General features: G+C 34.5%; 3 protein-coding genes and 1 long non-coding RNA gene across 6 annotated transcripts; 3 read left to right on the top strand and 1 right to left on the bottom strand.

The window, feature by feature from the left end:
• Window positions 1–348: 348 nt before the first annotated feature.
• On the bottom strand, window positions 349–3,428 carry pdcl (phosducin-like). Its single transcript, XM_065243706.1, has 5 exons — window positions 3,308–3,428; window positions 2,251–2,434; window positions 1,908–2,089; window positions 1,241–1,519; window positions 349–1,153 (listed from the first exon to the last, which is right to left on the bottom strand). The coding sequence occupies exons 2-5, from the start codon at window positions 2,423–2,425 to the stop codon at window positions 869–871; spliced, it is 921 nt and encodes a 306-aa protein (XP_065099778.1). The 5' UTR covers window positions 2,426–2,434; window positions 3,308–3,428; the 3' UTR covers window positions 349–868.
• Window positions 3,429–4,033: 605 nt separating this feature from the next.
• On the top strand, window positions 4,034–9,670 carry LOC135721453 (uncharacterized). Of its 2 annotated transcripts, none has more exons than XM_073812585.1 (8): window positions 4,034–4,192; window positions 4,337–4,360; window positions 4,606–4,623; window positions 5,486–5,509; window positions 5,720–7,000; window positions 8,397–8,528; window positions 8,946–9,000; window positions 9,128–9,670. In XM_073812585.1, the coding sequence occupies exons 1-7, from the start codon at window positions 4,177–4,179 to the stop codon at window positions 8,981–8,983; spliced, it is 1,533 nt and encodes a 510-aa protein (XP_073668686.1). In that variant the 5' UTR covers window positions 4,034–4,176; the 3' UTR covers window positions 8,984–9,000; window positions 9,128–9,670. The 2 variants fall into 2 exon arrangements, with proteins under 2 accessions (XP_073668686.1, XP_073668687.1); XM_073812586.1 differs by having other exon boundaries at window positions 8,415–8,528.
• A 1,760-nt stretch (window positions 9,671–11,430) lies between these two features.
• On the top strand, window positions 11,431–22,772 carry LOC135721451 (uncharacterized). Of its 2 annotated transcripts, XM_065243695.2 has the most exons (6): window positions 11,431–12,045; window positions 13,092–13,115; window positions 13,291–14,697; window positions 20,276–20,407; window positions 20,783–20,838; window positions 20,964–22,771. In XM_065243695.2, the coding sequence occupies exons 1-6, from the start codon at window positions 12,030–12,032 to the stop codon at window positions 20,994–20,996; spliced, it is 1,668 nt and encodes a 555-aa protein (XP_065099767.1). In that variant the 5' UTR covers window positions 11,431–12,029; the 3' UTR covers window positions 20,997–22,771. The 2 variants fall into 2 exon arrangements, with proteins under 2 accessions (XP_065099767.1, XP_065099768.1); XM_065243696.2 differs by lacking the exon at window positions 13,092–13,115 and having other exon boundaries at window positions 20,964–22,772.
• Window positions 18,378–19,313, top strand: LOC135721782 (uncharacterized). The gene is made up of 3 exons (XR_010521566.2): window positions 18,378–18,489; window positions 18,570–18,684; window positions 18,822–19,313. It is a non-coding gene; the product is annotated as an uncharacterized lncRNA (long non-coding RNA).
• Window positions 22,773–24,577: the final 1,805 nt, after the last annotated feature.

Genomic DNA, 24,577 nt, shown 5'->3' on the forward strand with positions numbered 1-24,577 from the left:
ATATATTGAACATGATTATTTCTATTTTTCTTCATGCTTTTTTCTAATTTTTCTAACTTACACAAACAAGCCAGATTTTTATTTACATTTTAAAAATGTGTGAAGTTATGTTCCATTTACTATCCCAATTTAAAAACTGAAAGTCACAAAACCTTGTGTAAGTGATGCTTTTTTGAGTACTATGTTTATATTATTTTTAAATATAAATAATTTGCTACTGAGGTCTAACTTAACCCAAGATATACTGAATACATTGCATATACTTTATATATTAACAAAGAGCAATGTTTAAAAAGGTAGGAGGAAGAAATTTTACACCTCATGTAGTACAAAAACAGTAAACATATATGCTTGAAAGACATTTTATTCATTTTTGTATCAACAGTTTCTTGCAAAAAGAAAAGAAACACATTGCATGAAACACCCACAAAAATATTACAGTATAGGTAAAATCAGAATCAAGTTTCGTATATTTGCATTTACATTATTAATGGAAATGTTTATAAAATGTATGAAACTAACAAAGGGTGAAGCAAACTAAAATTGCACAAACAAAACACACAAGTAAACAAACAAATAGTTCTTAAACTATAATAAATAGTGAAACATCAATGGAGGAATCGGTGAAGGGTTTTGCATTTGTTTTTGCATAAAGAAACACTCCTGAATTCTAGAGGATTTTGAAATAACCAGCACACTTACATACAGTCTGAGAATGTCTGTTCATTTGGTCCAGAAATAACCTGTTATTGAATATTGAGCAGATGCAGTATTTACAGTAGTGTGTACCAGATTTTCTGCTTTGTGTGTTTGGTCACTGCACTGCACTTGATTTTAAATGTATGTCTATGTGTGCGTCTACACGCATTTAATCTATATCCAGATCGCTGTCTGAGTCGTTGCCGTGAGTGACGGCTGCATTTCTAATAGACGAGTGCGTGCTTGACTGTGTGCATTTCTCCGGCAGCAGGCCGTATTCCTGCAGGAGCGCTTCGACGTCTGTGGCGTAGAAATCATCTCCGAGCTGATCCGACACACGAACCAGATTCCCAACCAGTTCTCCCCCTCGGTACAACAACAGAGCGGGCAAAGCTGAAGTGCGAAAGAGAGCGCTCGTACCCACGGCCGAACCCTTGACTTTACAGAATTTCACCTGTGGGTCACAGAGAGAGAAAGAGATATCAATAACTCATATTTCATTCATCTTATACTAACATGAAGACACAATCTTTTTAGTTACCATTGGGTACTGCACTGCCAGGCACAGCAGACTGCCCTCCATTGCCTGGCAGGCGGGCACTTCCGGCTCGTAGATGTGGACCACGACCAGAGTGCTCTTGCCCTCTTCGTCAACAGCACGCAGGAACTCCTCCCCTGACGAGATGTCAATCACCTTTTCAAAGCGCCGACCACCACACAGCTGTCGCCTCATTTCCTCCATGCGCTGCAGGCGGTACTGCTGCAGAAAGTCTTCGTCATCATCATCCTCCTCCTCCTCTTCATCAACACGAATTGTCATCTGAAAAAAGACAGAATCATTTATCGACATTATATATACATAAATGTAAGAGACTTTATTAATCACAGTGTCCAGCACATTTATGTTACTCCAAATTTTAACCGTAATTTAAAACATGAATAAATGCTACCAAGAACGCTGAACAAAATAGCATTTGTTATCTGCTGTTGCTTTTTATCTCTATATTTTACCATATAAAGCATAAAATCCTTCAGTTACCTATTTATTTTGCATTTTGTGTGACTCCATAACTTATCTTTGCTTTAAATATTTTATTTTATCAAAAATATTATAATATTTTAGATAAAATAGACATTTTAGTCATGTCTCCAGGTTTTAATATATATATAAATGTGCTTTAAGATTTTGGATTTTGCGTGTTTCTCACTTTTCCTGCGATCTTATCCTGCAGCTCTTTCTGTTTCTGTTCGTCGGCCTCCTCTTCCAAATGTGACTTGCACGTCATGCTAAGTTTCTTGATCAGTCGCTCCATCTCTTTCTGCTGCTCCACGCGCTGCTCGTTCTCCAGCTGCTTATATTTACGCCAGTCATTAATGACACCCTTCGGTCCTGCAGGAGACACAGACCTCAGATCAGGGAAAAGTCTCATACATATGAGGTAGATGCAGAAGATGCAGACACTTGCATATACACAAACACACACAACCGAATAATGTATGTTATCCAATGAGAGGCTTTATGAGGAGGCAGTGTTCCTATGGCAAACGTACCAGTATTGACAGAACTGCCATCTGCACTGTAGTCAATTTCTACCTCCTGCACTTCCTGATCCCGGATGGTTTTTGAAGGGTTCTCCTCATCCTCGTGGTCGCTCTCTTCATCCTCACTGCTGCTGTAGTAATACTGCAGCTTCTCGCCAAGAAGCTTATCGTCCAATGTGGTCATGACTTCCCACTGACACAAAAACAATTGTTGGGGTGTTAGTACAACAGCCACATGTATCACAATCACATTGAGATGTGTAATTTTTTATTTATTTGGAATTTCTCATATAAAGACACTATGACAAACACAGAAAATGTAATGTAATCAGAAATGTAAAATTTACATATTTAAATATCACTGGCTATTTAAAATATAATTACGACCTTTAGGTACACAGACATGTCTGTTTAACTACCAATGACGTCATAGCGGTCTGTCAAAATAAACAGTTTATGTCAGATGGGAATAAAACCTTCTGGCTTTCTAGATCTTTTATTAACAATTTTACCAAAACCACTGGCACTTTTTGCTTGTTGACTCATTTTGCGTTTAATAAAACCAAAACCTGGTTAAAAAAAAGAGAACAATGAACTGAAAAATCCCTCGTGCACCCTGAAGCAGATTTCCAGAATTTATGACTAATGTCTTGTTCAACAAAAAACATTTAAATACATTATAGCTTTAATACACCCTCATAATATGTCACAAACCGTCATTAAAAAACCTTTTAAGCAGCAAAGGGATTAACTGTTAAACATGACCTACATTTATAAATCAGAGAGTATTTGATAATATCTTTATATCTACATAACGAAATAAATAATCAATAACTTACACTTACAAGGCATCAATGAGTAACCGACATAAAATTATAGTAACATTTTGTAATTGTGTGTTTACTACGTTAGCATATACCTTAGCATGCTAGTGTACTTGCTAGGTGATATGCGTGAACATTATCATTAATAAAATATATTATAAACGCTTGTCTATTTATTATAAAAGTTAAGATGAGTTATATGATAACAACAGTATTTACATTCAGGAAGGAGCGAATCTTACCAATATAAGACTCCTTTACAGCAAAAGCTAAACGCTGACACAGCCGCTACCGATGCTAGCCTACTGTATGCGATCTGCCGCAAGCACACGCACTGACCAATCGCCGGGCAGAACACGTGACTGACATCAGAAAGAGCCAATAAGAGCTTGAACATGTTGAAAGAGGGCTAAACAACAAAACGATAAAAAAATTATAAAATTTACTGGTTATTCGGAAGTCACTCCCCCACATGCTCCAAATTCACTCCAAATAGTCTCAATCGTTTATGCTCCGTTTGTGCCATAAAATGAGTTTGTGCTTTGGATTTTAAATATTAAAATAATATTTATTGGTATGCATTTATTATTATTATTATTATATATTTATTCCAGGGGTGGGCATTCCTGGTCCTGGAGGGCCACTGTCCTGCAAAGTTCAGCTCCAAGCCTAATCAAACACATCCAAAAAAATCTAATCAAAGGTTGCAGGATGACCAGGAAATGATTTTTTACGCTATTAATAAGAGTACAATATTGAATATTAATATTTTACATAGAATTTCAGGACATGTGTTACAAACACTATTTAGGTTGCACATTTCAATTTAGGAGAACAAAAATGACTTCCGTCACTTAGCAGAAGTCAACTTTTAGTCATCTATATTTACAAAAAATATATAGTTATAATTTTGCAATAAGAGTAGTGCAAACACTTCCCCTGTTGCAGGATTACAATCACATGATACTTCTGTCGTATAGAGAAGTAATCTTTTATCACTTTCAAGATTGTACAGAATATTTTTTTTCTGAGATGGATGTAACACATTTATCACTGTCATTTATTTAAGTTTATTTGCATTTTCTTATTAAAGCCCTTTATTGTCTGCAGCATGGCAAGATTCAGAGGTCAGTAAAGCTTAAATTTCTCAACATCATTTTCTTTTTTTTGAGAAGGTGAATGTCCTTCAGTGTCATTGCAGTCTTTGTTTTGGACTGGATACAAAATAGTAGTCTATTAGAGTGACAAAAAATATTTTTTCATCTTTGCAGGACACGAGGATGTACCTGACATGAGTAAGTTAAAATCTTAAAAGTTAATGTTGTTGTGCCTCCCTGAATCCTACATTATTTATTTTATGTATTTCGTTAAACATAAAAACAAAACAAACAAAAAACAGCATAAAATAAATGAATGTAGGCACAAAACATTTCTAACCTTAGCTGATTTTCAGTAAATCTGATTCTGACTAGTTACTGTTATGAAATAAATGATTAACTATTACATTTACATATGCTTCTGTATCTGTCTTGTCTTACAGAACCGCTTCTACTGAATCGTAAGTGACACTACAACCACATTTACAGATTTACTGAGCTACCAGGTCAAATGAGACACTAATGTTGTTAATTGCGTTAACAAGGATTACAGCTTTATTATTTACTGTATAGTTAGACAATGAAAGATAATTGGAAGTTTAAAAATGTGGAATGCTCTATAATCTATTTCAGAGTTAGCAAAGACATCATGGTGAGTTTTTTAATCACATGCTCACATGATAGATCATCTCAATCTGCTTTCATTTCCTGTATTTAATTTGATGGTTCTTCACAAACTGTTGCAATAAAGTTGAGAGCAGATAAACCTTTATGAATGTTATGTACACTCAAAAAAATGCTGGGGTATTTTTTGGTCAGAAAGGGGTGAGCCCAGCCATTGAGTTAAAACAACTTAAATTTTTGGGTTGAAACAACCCAACATAGGTTAAATTACAACTCAAGGGGCTGGGCTTTTTTGACCCAATACTGGATTGAAAATAATCCAGCATTTTTTAGAGCAATAGAATTAAGATTTATGCTCATATAATTTGAATAGCCAAACCCGTTTATTACATGTCCACAGAAAGGTTAGTTTTTAAACACATGGCTTAAAAAACTTTTCATTTTAAGTATAAATGGTTTTGATAATGATAAAAATATTTTTATGTAATCATGATTGTCTACAATGTTATGACACAAATACATAAAATTCTGGGTCTGGAAATTTAAAACAACATAGTAAATTAAGTAACACCATTTAACTCTCTAAAATAAGGTAAAGTCTATAGGAATTTTCTATTTCACTGAATACTGTCACCAATAATATATTACATCATATGTCAGGCATAATTGTGACTTGTTTGTAAATATTTGTAATTACAGGTGAAGATGAGAACACAGATTGCCGTAAGTAATAGGATAATTGTTTCCTTGTTCCTCCTCTTTGCTTTATAAATGGAACTTTTGGAAATCACACACAATAGCTTCATCCAAATGGCAGACATTAATAATTTAAAATCAAGAGCATTCTATTGTCAATCATTATTAAAACTAAGTTATTTTGTTCTTCTTTTGGTCCATGTATTATCTGACCTGATTTATGCTTCTTTTTAACAGATGAAACAGTCTCACATAAAGCAACACAATCCAGAGACAACATTAAATCATTTAGATTTATGGTGCTTGGATGTGATGATGATCTTATGAATGAAGCTTGTGCTGACATCCTTAGGTTACCACAAGAAGAGAATGACAGAAATATTTCAGCATGTGTGGTTAAGGAGGGTGAGGTTGGTGGACGACAGATCTCTGTGGTAAAAACTCCATCCTATTGGCTGGAACACTTGAGGTCAAAAGTGTTTTTCAGAAATGGAGTCAAATCTATTAGAAATGACATGGAGTTTTGTGAATCTCTGCACTTTCCTGGACCTCATGCTTTTCTTCTGGTGCTTGGTGACGTCAAAAACTCTGGTAAAGAGCATCTGCTTTTACAAGCTCTGAGTAATGTCTATGGAGAGGATGCTTTAGACTACACTATGGTGATATTTATGCGTAATAATGAGAGATGTGACATTCTAAAGAGCCGCTGTGTCAAGAGGTGCAGGGGGAGATATCACATTTTAGAGGACAATGAAAACAGTGTTTTAAATCTATTGGCAGAGATTGAGGTAATGACACAATGGAAACAAAATAGCTATTTCACAAAACATTTAGAGTTACTGCAAAAAGCAAAAAAATACTTTCAGAAAGAATGTGAACCGTGTGAACAATGGAAAGGAGAATTAGAGCGCATCAATTTAACAGTGAAAGAGAAAAGCAATGAAATTACAGAATTACAGAAAAAACACAGTGATGATCTACATAAAGTAATACGTGAATTCAAAGTCAGTGAGAATCAGCTTAGAAAAGATTTGAATCAGCTTGTAAAAGATTTGAAAGATTCACAAGTTAGAGAGAATCAGTTAAGAAAAGATTTGGATGATTCAAACTTCAGAGAGAATCAGCTTAGAAAAGATTTGGATGATTCAAATGCCAGAGAGAATCAGGTAAGAAAGGATTTGGATGATTCAAAAGTCAGAGAAAATCAGCTTGGAAAAGATTTGGATGATTTAAAAGTCAGAGAGAATCAGTTAAGAAACTATTTGGATTATTCAAACTTCAGAGAGAATCAGTTAAGAAAAGATTTGGATGATTCAAAAGTCAGACAGAATCAGCTAAAGGCTGACAATAAGAAACTTAAAAGAGAAATAGAGTTACTCAAAGAAAAAGAAATGTGTGAGAGACAAAGAGATGTGGATAAAAGAAAGACTGAACTGGAGATGAGAGAGAAAGAATCTGCCCCGTCCAGTGAATCAGAACCTGAGCGGTACAGCAGCACAGCAGTTCCTCCTCCTGCTGGTAAATATTTTCACCACTTATCTTTACTTTTTACAATTAAATCTATATATGATGTCTGTCTGGAAAGTATGCCGCCAATTGTTAATAATGAGAATGGTTTGCGTGACATTTATATAACTTGGCAGTTAGTAAGAGTGGACTGGAAGGTGCCTACTTTGAAGGGGATTGAGGCATTCATTGGCTATGTCCAAAATATCCCCCTATACCATATTTCTTACATTAGTTCACTAATATAGTCCACTTATGAGTGAATTCGCACACTATCTGCCAGAAGCGTTGCCGGGGGCTATCTTGTGTGGAGAGGAATTCATTTGGCACGCTCCTCACCGTGAAGGGGTAACAGCTAGCCGTTGAGTGTACGTCGGTGCATTGTGAGATTGAATAAGTGCACTAAAGAATGTCCACTATAATTTAGGACACCACTACAAAATGCCAGCCCCTTCAAATAATGCACTATTTATGGGTATAGGGAGCTATTTTGGACAGCCATTTTCCTTATGTTTCTATTTTTTAACATGGCTGGATAATTTCCAGTCAGCCCTCATATATTTGTTTAGGCCTACCAGTGTTGCCAGGTTTTCGGTTTTCCCGCACAATTGGGCTATTTTGAAAATACAGTTGCGGGAAAAATTTCGGAGACGCGGGTTGCGGTTTTTTGGGCTAGTTTTATAATGTGCGGCGGCCACAAAAATATTTATCTGTAGACTTATAAAACGAATGTTCTTTATTTTCCTAATGTGCATTAATCCCATAAGAAATACCTGTCAACCCAAGGACAGCTGCAGCGTCTGGAAGTCAGTGGAAAAGTGAGTGGAGGGGCACGTTTTGCTCTTAATATCACATTAGAAACAAGAAATTACCTTACGTAAGAAGTTACGTCTATACTGAGAGGATATTTACACACTATGTGAACCCATCTTTGTATGATATTTTCAAGTTAAATAGAACATTTTAAATACATAGATAGTATGTTAAAAGCGCAGAGTTCATACTGTCTCAAAATGGCCCGATTGGGTACATTTAACATTAAGATAATCTTAAGAAGTACTAAAGTAGAATTTTTTTGTTTAGAACAGAATAGTGTGTGAAAATAGAGCACTTTATGTGCATTAAGAAAATGTTCATCTGCATGGAAAGTACATTGAAAGCAATAGTAAGAGTTTATTTTAGAGCCTTTGTTGTAATCCCAGAGTTTTCAACTGTGATTGGACAAATGTAAAAATTGGGCTAGTTTTCATTCCTTTTGGGCGGGTTTTAAGTTGTCATTGGGCTGGAAATTTTTCTTGGACCTGGCAACCCTGAGGCCTACCTACAGAGGATTTTACATTTAAATGCCCAGTGTTCTTGCTATAAGAAACACTATAGATTACATTTTGATATGTTTTATGATGTCTAGACAAGACCAGACCTGCAGATGAAGGAGACAGCGCAGAAGGCAGAGATGAAGCTTCACAAGCCTCAGGATCAGATGTGACCAAAGGATTAAAACCTGTGAAACGAAACAGCATGCCATATGAGCAACCAAATAGTAAGAAATCTATTATAGATTACTGAAAGAAATATAGTATTTAAGTATAATATAGTATAAAAGTATATAGTATAAAATATAGTAAATAAGTATTTTAAATTAAACCACGGGTCTGTTGAATGCTTTATTCTGAGAAATGTTTCATGGGTATTGATTATTTTTCAATAACCGCACACCTATCTTTAAAATGTCTTAAAAATAGGCACCAGAGCAATGTTTGTATATAAGAGGAATAACTGACTCCGGTCCTTTGAATTATTTGAAAATAATGCGCACCCCGCTTCGCGTCGTGCCGCATAACCACCTTGGGTGTGCATTATTTTTGTATAATTCAATGGCCCCTTGTCAATTATTCATTTCCTGTATTATTCCTCCTGCTTTCCTTGAAAGATAAATATTTGTTTGATTTTTCAACAGTGTCTGAAAGTGAACATGGACCTCTACATAATTTGTAAACAAGCTGAGCACTGAGGTGAGTTTAGGATTGCAAGGGTATTGTAATAATTCTGCTCTAAACTTAAATAAAAAACATCATGCTTATTTTTTATAATGTTTTTTGTTAAATATTTTAACAAAGTTGCTTGTGCACACTTACGCAGGACAAATTCAGTTTATACCTGGAGGCTTTATAAAAGATGAACATGTGACAGACAGAAGTGTGACTGACAGAAACCGGGTGGTGTTGCATACTTTGTTCATGTTAAGTATTTTACAGATTAATAATGGTTGATATGTAAAGATCAAATGGTGCAGGACCTCTCTGACTACCGGGAGTCAAACAGTATTCTTCAGTCTCATCTGACTGCTGGCAAACAGAGGGTTAATATAAATTTTGTTCTAATGAAGAACAGCAGACTTAAAAATGTCTGTAATGTAACTACAACAACAAGTGTTATTAGCTCTATACAATGTGAATATTTCTGTGAAATAGAAGAAGTGTTTTACTGATCACATGTTGATCACAACAGTGTGCTTCACATTGAAGTTTTACACCCCCATGGAATCAGTTTGTGGTTCAAAGAAGATTTATCATTGAGCATGAGATGCACTGACACACAACTGTTCATTTTGTATAGACACACTGCAAAAAATGATTTTCAAGATGAGCAAAACCACCCAAGAAAATAAGTCTAGTTTTTAGACCAAAAATATCAAATTTAAGTGATTTTGTGCATAAAACAAGCAAAAAATCTGCCAATGGGGTAAGCAAAAAAAAATCTTAAACATTTTTCTTAAACACTAAATTAAAGAAAAATTTGCTTACCCCATTGGCAGATTTTTTTGCTTGTTTTATGCACAAAATCACTTAAATTTGATATTTTTGGTCTAAAGACTTATTTCTTTTGGTCATTTTGCTCATCAACAAAAGCACCTTAATTTAAGAATTTTTAGATATTTTTACTGAAAACAACACAAAAATACTAAGAATATTTTTTCTTGAAAATCATTTTTTGCAGACAGTACAGAAACTCATTATTCAAATTCCGTTCATCAAATGTTTTTGCAAATTGTTCAGTACTGTATATCTTAGTATTTTAATACATTGTTAATACAAATATGTACATAAGCTGTAAAATAAAGCAAATAAATGTAAGAGGGCATTTCTTTTGTAGTTTACTTTAAAAACTGAACTCAACTGATTAACACTGCAATAAGATCAACATTATTTTTACAGTTGAACTACACCAGAAATTAAAGATTTAATCACTATGCCAAAAATGTTTTTATACACAATGTACAAAGCTGTCACTGGGGCAGTTCCCTTTAAAAGGTCCCATTATGTACCATTTGGGTATACTTATGTACATTACATTTGTTGTACCCTTTTCAGTTACATTTGTTGAGCCTAATCAGTTAATGAATGGATGCAACAGGAGAAAGATGCTTTTACCCCAATAATGGTGTAGTTACATCATCTACCAGTTGAGGCCACTGCAGCCATAATCTGCCAAACCATGAGCCCTTAAAATACAGCTCTCTAGCTAGTGGCAAAAAATTAGGTACAGACACCCGAGAAGATGTGAAGATGTTGTCTTTTAAAAGATTTTCACATGCAAAAACAGTCTTGATGACTGAATGAGTCCAACAATATATCACCAAAACACAAAGACAGATGATAAAGTTGTTTAGTTGTAATGGTAAATCACACTCAACAGAATCAAATGACAGAGTCACGCTTAACACACAACTAACCAAACATTTACTGCAATCATTCAGGTTATAAATCATCCTGTCATGTAGAAACTATTTGTCACATTTCTATCTACTTACAATTTTTTGATAATACAAACATATATATATATATATATATATATATATATATATATATATATATATATATATATATATATATATATATATATATATATATATACATATATACATACATATATCAATCGTTTTATGTCACCATGCACTTAAGTTAATTTACAGATGGTCTAGATGAATCCAGTTACGTGTTTGTCTCCTGTTGTATCATGGGTAAATATGAGTGAGCAAGTGTACATCGAATGTACCCTCAAAGTCAGAGTGCATTGTGGGAAAATAGTAGTGAATGAAGGTAAGGAATTAAATTGTTCACTTATTTAGGTTTCGGAAATCACTACAAAATGGCCAAATATAGTCCACTATGGGAGCGGTTTCGGACACAGCCAAGATTTTTTAATATTTGGGGGGCACTTCAAATGTGGTCACCCTAGAGCAGGGATGGGCAACTTCGGTCCTGGAGGGCCGGTGTCCTGCAGAGTTTAGCTCCAACTTGCCTCAGCACACCTGCCTAAAAGTTTCTAGTATGCCTAGTTAGACCTTAATTGGCTGCTTCAGGTGTGTTTAATTATGGTTGGAGCTAAACTCTGCAGGACACTGGCCCTCCAGGACCGAAGTTGGCCATCCCTGCCCTAGAGCCTGGCCTTAAGTTCATGACAAAGTCTGCCTGAACATTGAAACACAAACTTATTTAATAAACACTGTTCATTTTTTATTCTGTCATCATTTCTTTTTGTCTCCTGAATGCGGGTTTTCCTTTCATCTTTGTATCTGCCTCATGCAAGTGTTCACTCACAACAAAAATTACTATCTTCGACAATGTTTTATTTTATTTTCAAAAAACTAAACCTTGGATGATGAAATTATATCAGCAAAATACTAACAGGCAGCGTAAACAGATCAACAGTACAGAAGATAACTGAAATAGACAACTTAACACTGAAATACAGTTAATATCATCATTTGAATATTTTTGGTCTTTCTATTAAAACTTTTAGTCAACCTATATTTACAAAAAGTATATAATTATAATTTTGCACTAGTGGATAGTGAAGAAACTTTCCCATCTTATGTGGGATTACAATCACATGATACTCCTGTTATAGAGAAGTAATTCTCTTTCACTTCTGGGATTTTACAAATTGTTTTTTAGGGGTTGTTATGTAACACATTTCTCACTGTAATTTATTTAAGTTTATTTGCATTTTCTTATTATTTCTCTTTATTGTCTGAAGCATGGCAGAATTTAAAGGTCAGTAGCTTAAATTTCTTAATATCATTTTCTTTTTTTATAAGATCGTGAATGTCCTTCAGTGTCATTGTAGTTACTGTTACATTCGCATTGGTTTTGTTGTTATTGACTGGATACAAAATAATAGTTTATTATAAAGAGTGACAAAAATATTTTTGCATCGAAAGTAAAATAACTAAGTTAACATCTTTAAAGTTATTTAAGTCATTGCTTCACAAGACAAATCAATAAACATTTTGTTGTGCCTCCCTGAACCCTATATTATTTATTTTATTAAACTAAAACTTAATAAAATAAATTCATTGAGGCACAAAACATTTCTAACATTATCTGATTTTCAGTAAATGTGATTGTAAAAAGTTATGATATGAAACAGAGAGCCACTGTCACAGAACAGTAAGTGACACAAACAGTGAGCTAGATCAAATACAGTGAGACATTAATGTTGTTAATTGTGTCACGAGCAGTTTAATGATCACGGTTTTACTGTATTTATTTGGACAATGACTGATAATTGGAAGTACAAAAATGTGGAATGCTCTATAATCTATTTCAGAGTTAGCAAAGACATCATATTCTAATCACGTGCTCACATGATAGATCATCTCAATCTGCTTTCATTTCCTGTATTTAATTTGATGGTTCTTCACAAACTGTTGCAACAAAGTTGAGAGTTGATAAATCTTTATAATGTTACTGTATAGCATTAAGATTTATGCTCATATAGATGATTTGAATAGCCAAACCGGTTTATTAAAATTGTGTGTTCACATAAGTCTCCTTCTTTTTACTATTCCTTATGTGACACATCAAAAAGAAAGATCAGTTTTTAAACAGATGGAAAAAAGTTTTTCATTTTAAGTATACATGTTTCTTGTTAATGATAAAAATATTTTGATTCAATGATTGTCAGTGAGGCTACAATGCAACATAACATAACATAGCATAGCATAGCATAACATAACATAACATAAGATAACATAATAAATTAAGTATCACCTTACACTCATTTTATGTGACTTGATTGTAATTATTTGTAATTACAGGTGAAGATGAGAACACATATGACCGTAAGTGATAAGATAATAGTTTCCTTGTTCTTCTTCTTTGCTTTATAAATGGGAGTTGTCTGCTTGCATAGAAACCGAAAATCACACAAAACAATTGTCAATCATTGAAAGTTAAGTATTTTGTTCTTGTTTTGGTCAATTTATTATCTGACCTGATTTATGCTCATTTTAACAGATGAAACAGTTTCACATGAAGAAAGACAAACCAGAGACAACAATAAAACGTTTAGATTTATGGTCCTTGGATGTGATGATGCTCTTATGAATAAAGCTTGTGCTGCCATCCTTGGATTGCCACAAGATGAGAATGACAGAAATATTTCAGCATGTGTGGTTAAGGAGGGTGAGATTAGTGGACGACAGATCTCTGTGTTAAAAACTCCATCATATTGGCTGGAAAACTTGAAGTCAAACATGTTTTTCAGCAATGGAGTCAAATCTATTAGAAATGAGATGGAGTTTTGTGAATCTACACTTTTTCCTGGACCTCATGCTTTTCTGCTGGTGCTTGGTGACGTCCAAAACTCTGATAAAGAGCATCTGCTTTTACAAGCTCTGAGTAATGTCTATGGAGAGGATGCTTTAGACTACGCTATGGTGTTATTTATGCGTAATAACGAGAGACGTGACATTCTAAAGAACCGCTGTGTCAAGAGGTGCAGGGAGAGATATTACGTTTTAGAGGACAATGAAGACAGTGTTTTAAATCTGTTGGAAGACATCGAGGCAATGACACAATGGAAACAAAATAGCTATTTCACAAAACATTTTGAGTTACTGGAAAGAGCTAAAAAATACTTTCAGAAAGAATGTGAATCATGTGAACAATGGAAAGGAGAATTAGAGCGAATGAAATTGACAGTGAAGGAGAAAAGCAATGAAATTACAGAATTACAGAAAAAACACAGTGATGATCTACATAAAGTAATACGTGAATTCAAAGTCAGTGAGAATCAGCTTAGAAAAGATTTGAATCAGCTTGGAAAAGATTTGGATGATTCAAACTTCAGAGAGAATCAGTTAAGAAAAGATTTGGATGATTCAAAAGTCAGAGAGAATCAGCTTGGAAAAGATTTGGATTATTCAAATTTCAGAGAGAATCAGCTTAGAAAAGATTTGGATGATTTAAAAGTAAGAGACAATTATCTTAGAAAGGATTTGGAAGATTTAAAAGTCAGAGAGAATCAGTTTAGAAACTATTTGGATTATTCAAACTTTAGAGAGAATCAGCTTAGAAAAGATTTGGATGATTCAAAAGTCAGAGAGAATCAGTTAAGACAAGATTTGGATGATTCAAAAGTCAGAGAGAATCAGCTAAGAAAAGATTTGGATGATTCAAAAGTCAGAGAGAATCAGCTAAGAAAAGATTTGGATGATTCAAAAGTCAGAGAGAATCAGCTAAAGGCTGACAATAAGAAACTTAAAAGAGAAATAGAGTTACTCAAAGAAAAAGAAATGTGTGAAAGACACAGAGATGTGGATAAAAGAAAGACTGAACTGGAGACGAGAGAGAAAGAATCTGCCCCGTCCAGTGAATCAGAACCTGAACAGTACATCAGCACAGCAGTTCCTCCTCCTGCTGGTAAATATTTTCACCCCTTATCTTTACTTTTTACAATTAAATTTATAATGTCTGTCTGGAAAGTATGCAGCCAATTGTTAATATAATGAGAATTATTTGAAATTACCATTTTTGTATGTTAGATGAACCTTATCCACAACGATATCCATTACAATGACTTGAAAAATATTGGGGCCTAGCATGTCCCTCCACTTCTTATTCAGCAGCCACGATTTCGGGCTTCCGAAAAGAAGCTATGACCGCTAATTATATCCATATCGTCGTGCATGCAGAGTTGCATCGCCGTGATACATTTCAGTTGCTTCTTTAACTTGGTCCTCCATAAGTGCGACCAAAGGAGAAACAACAATGACAATAGGGTTTCCATGTCCCGTCTTCATAGCGACCATCTGAGCTAGCTGATGAATGAAACTTTTGCCGAATCCAGTAGGAAGGACGGCAAAACCATCTTTCTGGTCAACAAATGCCTTGTTCGCTTTTCTCTGTTCCTCTTTAAAAATCAATGCTCCGTTGATATCTTTAAGAACAGACTCAATGTCAGAATCCACACATCTGAACTCTACAGCGGCAGCCATTTCGTTGTAAACAGATTCAACACACGCGCTCTTTGGTGACATGGTTCATTACGTTTCTGTTGATCATCTGTCCATCATCGTATAAAGCCCGCCCTGACAATTTGATTGGTTCGACCAGCTTTGGGTCTAGCCAGAGCCATAGAAGGAGAGAGTTACGTCAAGTCCGTTGACTCCAATGGAACGGTTTTTTTACAGCAATGGCGGACCACGGAGTCTCTCCAGAGTTCCCGGAAGTCACAGTCAGCTCCATAAGAGTTGCATTAGAAAGATTGAATGTGTTGAACTTAATACAAGATTTAAGACTTAATACGCTTTACAAATAAGATTGTATGTTAGCAATACATATGAATCGAATGACTTTATGCGTCAGTGTGTTTGTAGTGCATTATTTCTCATTTAATAAGTACATTTAGGGGGTGTTAGTAGAAAACGGGTCAGGCTAGGACAAGCTGTGGATAACTTTAGCAACACACAACAAACCACGAACAGCCTTTTATTGGTAAATTTTGTTTTCTTAATGCAGATTCATCCATTATTGTAAATATTGTGTAATTAGAGAGGCTATTAAATAAAGTGATGGTGGTATAAAGTGCATATTTATGCATCAAACGTGGGTGGAGTGTTTTTGACACTGTGGTTTTGCTGGTTAATAAATAAAATAAAATAAATTAATTTATTAATAACTTGTCAAATGTATACTTACATAGTTAAGAGATTAGTAATCATTTAAAGTAATGATGATGTTATTTCCCATCAGATGTTTATATTAACAACAAAAAGAAAACTACACTAAGCCAGAAATATTATTATAATTTATAATAAATTAAACAAAGTGCTTTGTAAGTCTTTTTTATGTTGTGCTTTGTATATTAATAAATTAAACCAGTATTAGTTACATACACAGCACATTCACTTTGTATATTATTAACAGGCATAAACTCATTAGTACACAGTGTGATGCATTTTAAAGCTTTAAAGTTACTAAAGGCAGCGTAAAACATGTTAACAAGGGACATACCAGCAGATGACCATACAAATCTTCCTATATTGGTGAATTTAATTTGTCAAAAAACATTGTTTATATAACTACATAACAATACTACCTTTACATTTTGATGTGATATATAAATATTGTAAAAAAATACGTTTCTTGACTATAAATTAAGAAAAATCACAGCTCTTTGCCTCTAACTCAATGTATTTCAATGGCTCACTATGGGCTTCTAGGAACTAACTGAAATCTCCGTGAATCACGTGACGGGCGAGCTTCTGGACTTCCGGTGGCACAACTCTGTTTTTCTATGGCTCTGGGTCTAGCATAGTAGCTCCTCAACGGAGAAACCCCAGACCGATCTTCCCGTTCTCAAAATCTTGTGGGCGGGGCTAAGATCGGCTGGCACCCAGGCTAAGAGTGGACTGGAAGGTGCCTACACAGCAAAATCACCAGTGTTAAATTTTCAGGGATGGTGTTAAATACACAGTGTTGATGTTGTTTTAACACTATCGGGTAATAAAATAACACTGCCATTGCGAGGCCAGTGTTATATCCACACCAGTGTCAGTGTTAAACAAGGGTGTTATCAGATTTCACTCTGAGCGGTGTAAATCAAGCCACGCCTCCACTAAACATATCCTCTCAGGGATTTTACCGCCATTTTCTTTCACAGGAGGACTGAAGAGATCAGGTAAATCAGTCTCATAATATTCACATGGTTTAGCTAAATTAAACTGTTATTTCTCTGTCTGACTCTACGCAGCCATATGCCAAAAAACCCAAATAAGGTATTTTTCCCATTTTATTTCCCCTTTATTCGTTATTTGGTTCAGTTTAATCAGAGCTAACGTTACCTTGTGTTATGTTGTTCCCTTGTTAGTTTAGTAAGTTAAACTGCTAGCTAAAAGTTTTAACCAAGAAGGATAATATTAACAGGAGATATGAACGTATTGAACCATGATAAAACGCGACATGCACTACAAATTGAAGGTATGAAATTAAGTTAAATGAAAGCTCGTTTATTCACTATATGATGCTCGTTATGAGGTAATCATATAGGCTAGATACCGTGAGTTAACGAGGTCGTTTACATGCACGTGAGTGCACGGATATCGGTTAATTATTCAAATTACTGAAAAACACGGAGAAAACCGCAACCGCATTGTCATATGTTTTTCTAAGATGTATGCAAACAGGGGAAATATCGCCAAACCAACAATTAATTTTACCAAAACCTCACTAGATATCATCATTTGTATGCACAGATTGGATGCATTGTGTGTTGTAAGCTTTTCGTGGTGCTAGATGTCAGACAGATGCAAATGGTAAATACATACGAAAGTGTAAAACGTGCATGGCGAACATTTGTTTTTCTGTCATTATAGATGCTAGTTTGGTGAAAGTACACACTGAGTGCTTCAAATCATTCAGAAGAGATGCTGTTTTTAGGGCAGTTTATTAAAGAAGACCTGACATGGATGACTTCCAATGAGAAACGACTGCTAATACTTATATAAATTCATTACAGAAGGTAAGTTTATATATTTATACATATAAATCATTTTATTTGACATAACTGAACAGTTAACCAATCTTTTTAGTATATGTAGTTTTGTACATATTATTATTATTATTATTATTATTATTATTAATCTGGAAAGAAACTCACATGACCTGCTGCCAACTTTAATAAAAATATTATCTTCTCATACATCGTTTTGCTATTGATATCATATTAAATAGCAATCAAATTGATTACTATTTTGAAAATGTATGAAGATTCATATTTTGTCTTGAGTGCGTTTTTTAATATAAAAAGAATGTTGAGTTTTCAGAATCTTTATTGTAATTTTTTTGTGATAGGACCCTACCAGACTATATTTATATACGGCATACCCATGAATTCTGGAACTGTTATTCCTTAACCCAGTTTGGAGGATAAGAGCATACCAACTAGTTATGTGAGTACACACAGTACATTAGTACTGTACACTGTCTCTAACATGATTTATTATACTGAGATTATTTTGATTCAAATAACGTTTCAAACTGCACCCTTTTTAGTATTTTCTTGACTTTTTTTTGTCTTTGAAAATCTGCAGAAATATGCTGAGGCGATGTATTGCAAAATGGTCAACATACAACAATTAAAGGATAATTGCAGACTACATCCTGATGAAGATACGGGTGACCCTCTGTCTGGTCAACAGGAGTTTAAATATGGTAAGTGTACACGGGTTTGCTACTTTTACGGTTTTAAAGTTTAACTGTATACTCATGGTGTTTAAATTCTGTTTTGCTAGGACGGGACAGTGATGTGGCAGCTCTTCCCTGGCTCATTCACCTCTTGCCTTCATTTGTGAAAGGAAGAAAGACTGGAGCGGGTCGATGTGCAACTGAAGCTACTGATTGTGCTGTGTAAGTTTTTTGGTATTTTGTTCTAGTTATTTATTCAGCAGTTAGTTTGCTTGCATTGTTCACCCCATGTAAATGCATACAATTTCATAAATACACATCAAATACATTCATCAAATACACTATTTTAAAACACTAAGGTGATGAGAATCAATCCATGCTTTGAGGTGGATGGATCAGCACAGCCCTGCCTGCTCTGTGTTGGGAACAGAAGTTGCATCCAGAATTTTTGCATCATTCTGGACCAAAAAGCCATTCCCTCCATGATGAAGACCACTGATGCAGCCTTCCACTACATCATGAGTAAAACAACTACAGAACTAAATACCAGGTTGGAACGTATTTAAGAAAAATGAAAGGTCTTTTGAATTGAAATGTCTGTTTTGTTATGGATAAATCTTTAGTATTGTGAAGGATAAGCATTTCTGCCTGCCAGTAAGGTAATTGCAGTGTATTTTAATGTTCAAGTTTTGAGTAGGGTGGCTAATTTTTTTTTACTCATTTAATATATTAAAGACCTTATAATAAGTGGTTTTCATGTCACTGCGCTGTGGTATAAGATAACTTTCATTATTCCATACTGTATTCTGTTTCTAATTGTAGCTGAGGTATTTAAATAAGCAGTGTTAAATGCAAAGTGCTGTGTGTATCAATGTAAATATTAAATGTGATGTACTTTAATAAAAAGAGGTTTTGCAATATTTCTTGTCATTTGTCTTATATATAAACAATCCATTAGCAACAAAAGTGTGGCTATTAATCAGTATTTTAACACTTAACATTGTTGAATTGACATTACACTGGTGTTGACCTTAAATTAGGAGTGTTAATTTTTAACACTGTATTTCTGTGCCAACACCAGTGTAGTGTGGAAACAACAATGAATAGTGTTGAACAAAGTGTAAAATTTAACAATATTGAGTGTTAAATTAACATATAATGGGTGTTGTTAAATTAACACTACACTTTTGACTAAATTAACACAGTGTAGTGTGGACACATATACACACTTTGCCAGTGTTAAATTTGACACTGTGGGTGTTATTTTAACACCAGTGATTTTGCTGTGTACTTTGAAGGGGATTGAGGCATTCATTGGCTATGTCAAAAATAGCCCACTATACCCTAATTCACCATTCCCTACATTAGATCACTAATATAGTCCACTTGTGAGTGAGTGAAAATGAATGAGTGAATTCGCACACCTTCTGCTAGAAGCGTTGCCGGGGGCTACCTATCTTGTGTTGAGAGGAATTCATTTGGCACGCTTCTCACCGTGAAGGGGTAGCAGCTAGCCGTTGAGTGTATGTCGTGTATTGTGAGATTGAATAAGTGCACTCAAGAATGTCCACTATAATTTTGGACAACACTACAAAATGCCAGCCCCTTCAAATAATGCACTATTTATGGGAGCTATTTTGGACAGCCATTTTCCTTATGTTTCTATTTTTTTACATGGCTAGATACTTTCCAGTCAGCCCTCATATATTTGTGTAGGCCAACCTACAGAGGATTTTACATTTAAAATGCCCAGTGTTCTTGCTATAAGAAAGCAATATAGATTACATTTTGATTTGTTTTATGATGTCTAAAGACAAGACCAGACCTACAGATGAAGGAGACAGAGCAGAAGGCAGAGATGAAGCATCACAAGCCTCAGGATCAGATGTGACCGTAGGATTGAAACGTGTGAGACGACACAGTCTGCCATATGGCCCACCAAATAGTAAGAAATCTATTATAGATTACTGAAAGAAATATATAAAGTATTTTAAATTATACCACGGGTCTGTTGAATGCTTTATTCTGAGAAATGTTTCATGGATGTTGATTATTTTCCAATAACCGCACACCTATCATTTAAAATGTCTTAAAAATAGGCACCAGAGCAATAGTAACTGTGATATAAGAGCAATAATTGACTCCGGTCCTTTGAATTATTTAAAAACAATGCGCTTCGCGTCGTGCCACATAACCACCTTGGGTGTGCATTATTTTCGTATAATTCAATGGCCCGTCGTCAATGATTCCTTGCCTATATATAGCAAAGCTTTCCTTAAAAGATAAATAGTAAATGTATGTTTGTTTGTTTCTTCAACAGTGTCTGAAAGTGAACATGGACCTCTACATAATTTGAAAAAAAAGCAGAGCACTGAGGTGAGTTTAGGATTACAAGGGTATTGTAATAATTCTGCTCTTAACTTAAATAAAAAACATCATGCTTATTTTTTATAATGTTTTTTTAAATATTCTAACAAAGTTGCTTGTGCACACTTACGCAGGACAAATTCAGTTTATATCTGGAGGCTTTATAAAGATGAACATGTGACCCTGACAGACAGAAGTGTGACTGACAGAAACCAGGTGGTGTTGCATACTTTGTTCATGTTAAGTATTTTACAGATGAATACTGGTTAATATGTAAAGATCAAATGGTGCAGGACCTCTCTGACTACTGGGAGTCAAACAGTATTCTTCAGTCTCATCTGACTGCTGGCAAACAGAGGGTTAATATAAATTTTGTTCTAATGAAGAACAGCAGCCATAAAAGTTCTTGGTCATTTAAACCAGACTTAAAAATGTCTGTTATGTAACTACAACATATCAAAACAAGTGTTATTAGCTCTATACAATGTGAATATTTCTGTGAAATAGAAGAAGTGTTTTACTGATCACATGTTGATCACAACAGTGTGCTTCACATTGAAGTTTTACACCCTCATGGAATCAATTTGTGGTTCAAAGAAGATTTATCATTGATTCAGTCTGTTAGTATATGAAAGTGATGTAATGTAATGTCCAATGTATTCTTACCCATACTTGGAATGTGACATCTGTATTTAACCCATCCAAGAGTAGGCCTAGTGAACACACACACACACACACACACACACACACACACACACACACACACACACACACACACACACACACACACACACACACACACACACACACACACACACACACACACACACACACACACACACACACACACCTGACTATCACTGCAGGGCCCAGGGAGCAATGGGACACAGGTGGTTTGCTCAAGAGCACCTCAGTTGCAATCTGGCAATCTGGTGTTAAAAGCCTGACTACAATACCAAAAAAGATCTACTGACTCTGTAAAACACTAAAGGAAAAGATAGCTCAGGTTCTTGCTCATCTGTGTGAATATACCATAGGTCTGCTGCAGGTAGATAAGAGAACAGCAGATGTGGCAAAAGAAATCAACTGCAATGTCCATCTACTGTGAGACGTCTAATACAGCTGATTGTCTCCTAAGACATGATTGAGAACTTACAAATGCCTTAGTGGATGAGTTGACTAACATGACACAGCAAGAACTGACAAAACTGGTGCAGTCCATGAGCATGAGATGCACTGACACACAACTGTTCATTTTGCATAGACAGGAACTCATTATTAAATTTCTGTTCATCAATTGTTTTTGCAAATTGTTCAGTACTTTATATGTCTTAGTTATTAAACCTTTTTTGTTAATACAAATATGTACATAAGCTATTTGCTGTAAAATAAAGCAGATGAATGTGAGAGGGCGTTCTTTTATAGCCATCTTCAAAAAAACTGAACGAGATTAACACTGCAATAAGATCACCATTATTTTTTACAGTTGAACTACACCAGAAATTAAAGGTTCAATCACTATGCCAAAAATGTTTTTGTACACAATGTACAAAAGCTGTCACTGGGGCAGTTCCCTTTAAAAAGGTCCCATTATGTATCATTCGGGTATAGCTTCGAAGTACCATATGTATATTTGAGGTACTAATATGCACTCTTTAGGTATAAATGTCTATATCAATATAGGTACAGCGCCAGTGATAGCATTGTTGTACCCTTTTCCTTAGATTTTACGGTATAAAAGGGTAAAACAAGCTGTGTTTAGTTGGTGTAGAAAGTTAAGGTTCATTGATAAGTTCTTCCACTTTGTCTCACTGGTTGTATTTCCTCAGAAAATTACTTCTCTGTTACTCAAAGACATCTTACAATTTATTAACTGATATTTAAAAAAATATTTCCATAACCCCAGATAAAAATCTGTCTGCAGCGTTTTAAACAATTTGAAGCCTTATTCCAGACAGCATACAGAGAATTACAGCAATGAGATACAACAAAAAAATTTAATAAGTTTAATTGCAATATAAAAATTATTGTCAATATGATATTATCTTAATTATGAAAGTCAATTATTATTATTTTTTTTAAAGTTTTGACTTTAACTTGATAAAGTTGACATAACTTAGGAAAAGAAGTTGAAATTGTTTAACTTAATTTCTTAAGTAAAAGTAACATAATATATGTTCATATGACATCTTTTATACAGTGTAGATACATGTGGATGGGCCTAATCAGTTTATGAATGGATGCCACAGGAGAAAGATGCTTTTACGACAATAATTGTGTAGTAACATCATCTACCAGCAGAGGCCACTGCAGCCATGATCATCTGCCAAACCATGAGCCCTTAAAATACAGCTCTCTAGCTAGTGGCAAAAATTAGGTACAGTCACTCTTATGAAGATGTTGCCTTTTAAAAGATTTCAGATGCAAAAACAATCCTGATGACTGAATGAGTCCAACAATATATCAACAAAACACAAAGACAGATGATAAAGTTGTTTAGTTGTTATGGTAAATGACACTCAACAGAATCAAATGACAGAGTCACGCTTAACACACAACTAACCAAACATTTACTGCAATCATTCAGGTTATAAATCATCCTGTCATGTAGAAACTATTTGTCACATGTCTATTTACTTACGAATTTTTTATGATAATACAAACATATATACACATATAGAAATCTGCTGGGAATTTTAAGCAGTTGAATGTGAAAGGTTGGCTGATTTATTTTTTGCTGAGTTGCCTGCATTATTTTTTACTATCATCTAATAAAAATGTTCCTAGAAAACCTTTACAATAAAATACAGTCAGCGTATTCAAAATACATTCTTGATTCTTACAAGTAAATCTTATTCAGAGAGTATAAATATACAGCATGTATAAAACTTCCCATCAAAGTGCTGAGCTCATCTCTGAGAACCGGACACTGACTCGCTCATGTGAAAGTAACGATTACAAAATACTTGAATTGAAATGACTTTACAACATAGAGTCAGATCAGAAGTATGCAGGGGGCTAGTTGTCACACAAGGAAGTCACGTGGGCTAAAAATAACATTTTTATTTAAACATAAAATCTAAATAAAATGCTTGTTTTCTCTATAGCAGTGGTTTCATGTGTTGTTTTTTCAAACAGTATAAAAACCCCAAGACATGAGAATATTTACCATAAAGTCTTCCTGGAGGACAAACATAAACAAAATACATCACAACACACAAAAACATAAATTATAACACTATTCAAATGAATGTGGAAATTCCTGCACACCTAAACGAGTCTCTCCCAGATAAAGATGGGAAACCCAGAGATCTGTTAATGGAAATCCATTCATCATATCCAAAATATTCCACCTACATAACATCCAGAATGACACATGTGCCTTACACCAAATTGAAATGAGGTGATGTGTTATGTTTTCACCACAAGCAAATAAACAAAATTCCCTGATGTTATTTACTGTCACGAGACTCTCAATCAAAACTATAAATATTAATATTGCAATAAGTTAAAACTACAATATAACAAAGATATACAGATTCATTTTTACTCACTAGTGCTAATTGTTGTACTTATTGAATTTCTAGTCCAAAAATGAAAACTCTATAGGCCTATTTAATGTTTTCATATTAATAATTCTTTCCTTCTTTACTGTGAAATGCATTAAGAGATGTTTCAGATGGTGATCATGCATCAAAAAATAAATCTTGTTTGGTTCCTCATACACCTGTCATATTTACAGTATGTC

Source organism: Paramisgurnus dabryanus, chromosome 18, assembly GCF_030506205.2.
Source record: "Paramisgurnus dabryanus chromosome 18, PD_genome_1.1, whole genome shotgun sequence".
Taxonomy (NCBI): Eukaryota; Metazoa; Chordata; class Actinopteri; order Cypriniformes; family Cobitidae; genus Paramisgurnus; species Paramisgurnus dabryanus.

Bases quoted from the DNA above. Each gene is read 5' to 3' on its own strand.
- pdcl (XM_065243706.1), bottom strand. From the start codon at position 2,425: ATGACCACATTGGACGATAAGCTTCTTGGCGAGAAGCTGCAGTATTAC. The intron at 2,090-2,250 runs GTACGTTTGCCA...TGTCTCCTGCAG, and splicing joins TGGCAGTTCTGTCAATACTG to GACCGAAGGGTGTCATTAAT. The intron at 1,154-1,240 runs GTAACTAAAAAG...TGTGACCCACAG, and splicing joins TGGCAGTGCAGTACCCAATG to GTGAAATTCTGTAAAGTCAA.
- LOC135721451 (XM_065243695.2), top strand. The intron at 13,116-13,290 runs GTAAGTGATAAG...TCATTTTAACAG, and splicing joins AGATGAGAACACATATGACC to ATGAAACAGTTTCACATGAA. The intron at 20,839-20,963 runs GTGAGTTTAGGA...ACACTTACGCAG, and splicing joins AAAAAAAGCAGAGCACTGAG to GACAAATTCAGTTTATATCT.
- LOC135721453 (XM_073812585.1), top strand. The intron at 7,001-8,396 runs GTAAATATTTTC...TATGATGTCTAG, and splicing joins AGCAGTTCCTCCTCCTGCTG to ACAAGACCAGACCTGCAGAT. The intron at 8,529-8,945 runs GTAAGAAATCTA...ATTTTTCAACAG, and splicing joins GCCATATGAGCAACCAAATA to TGTCTGAAAGTGAACATGGA.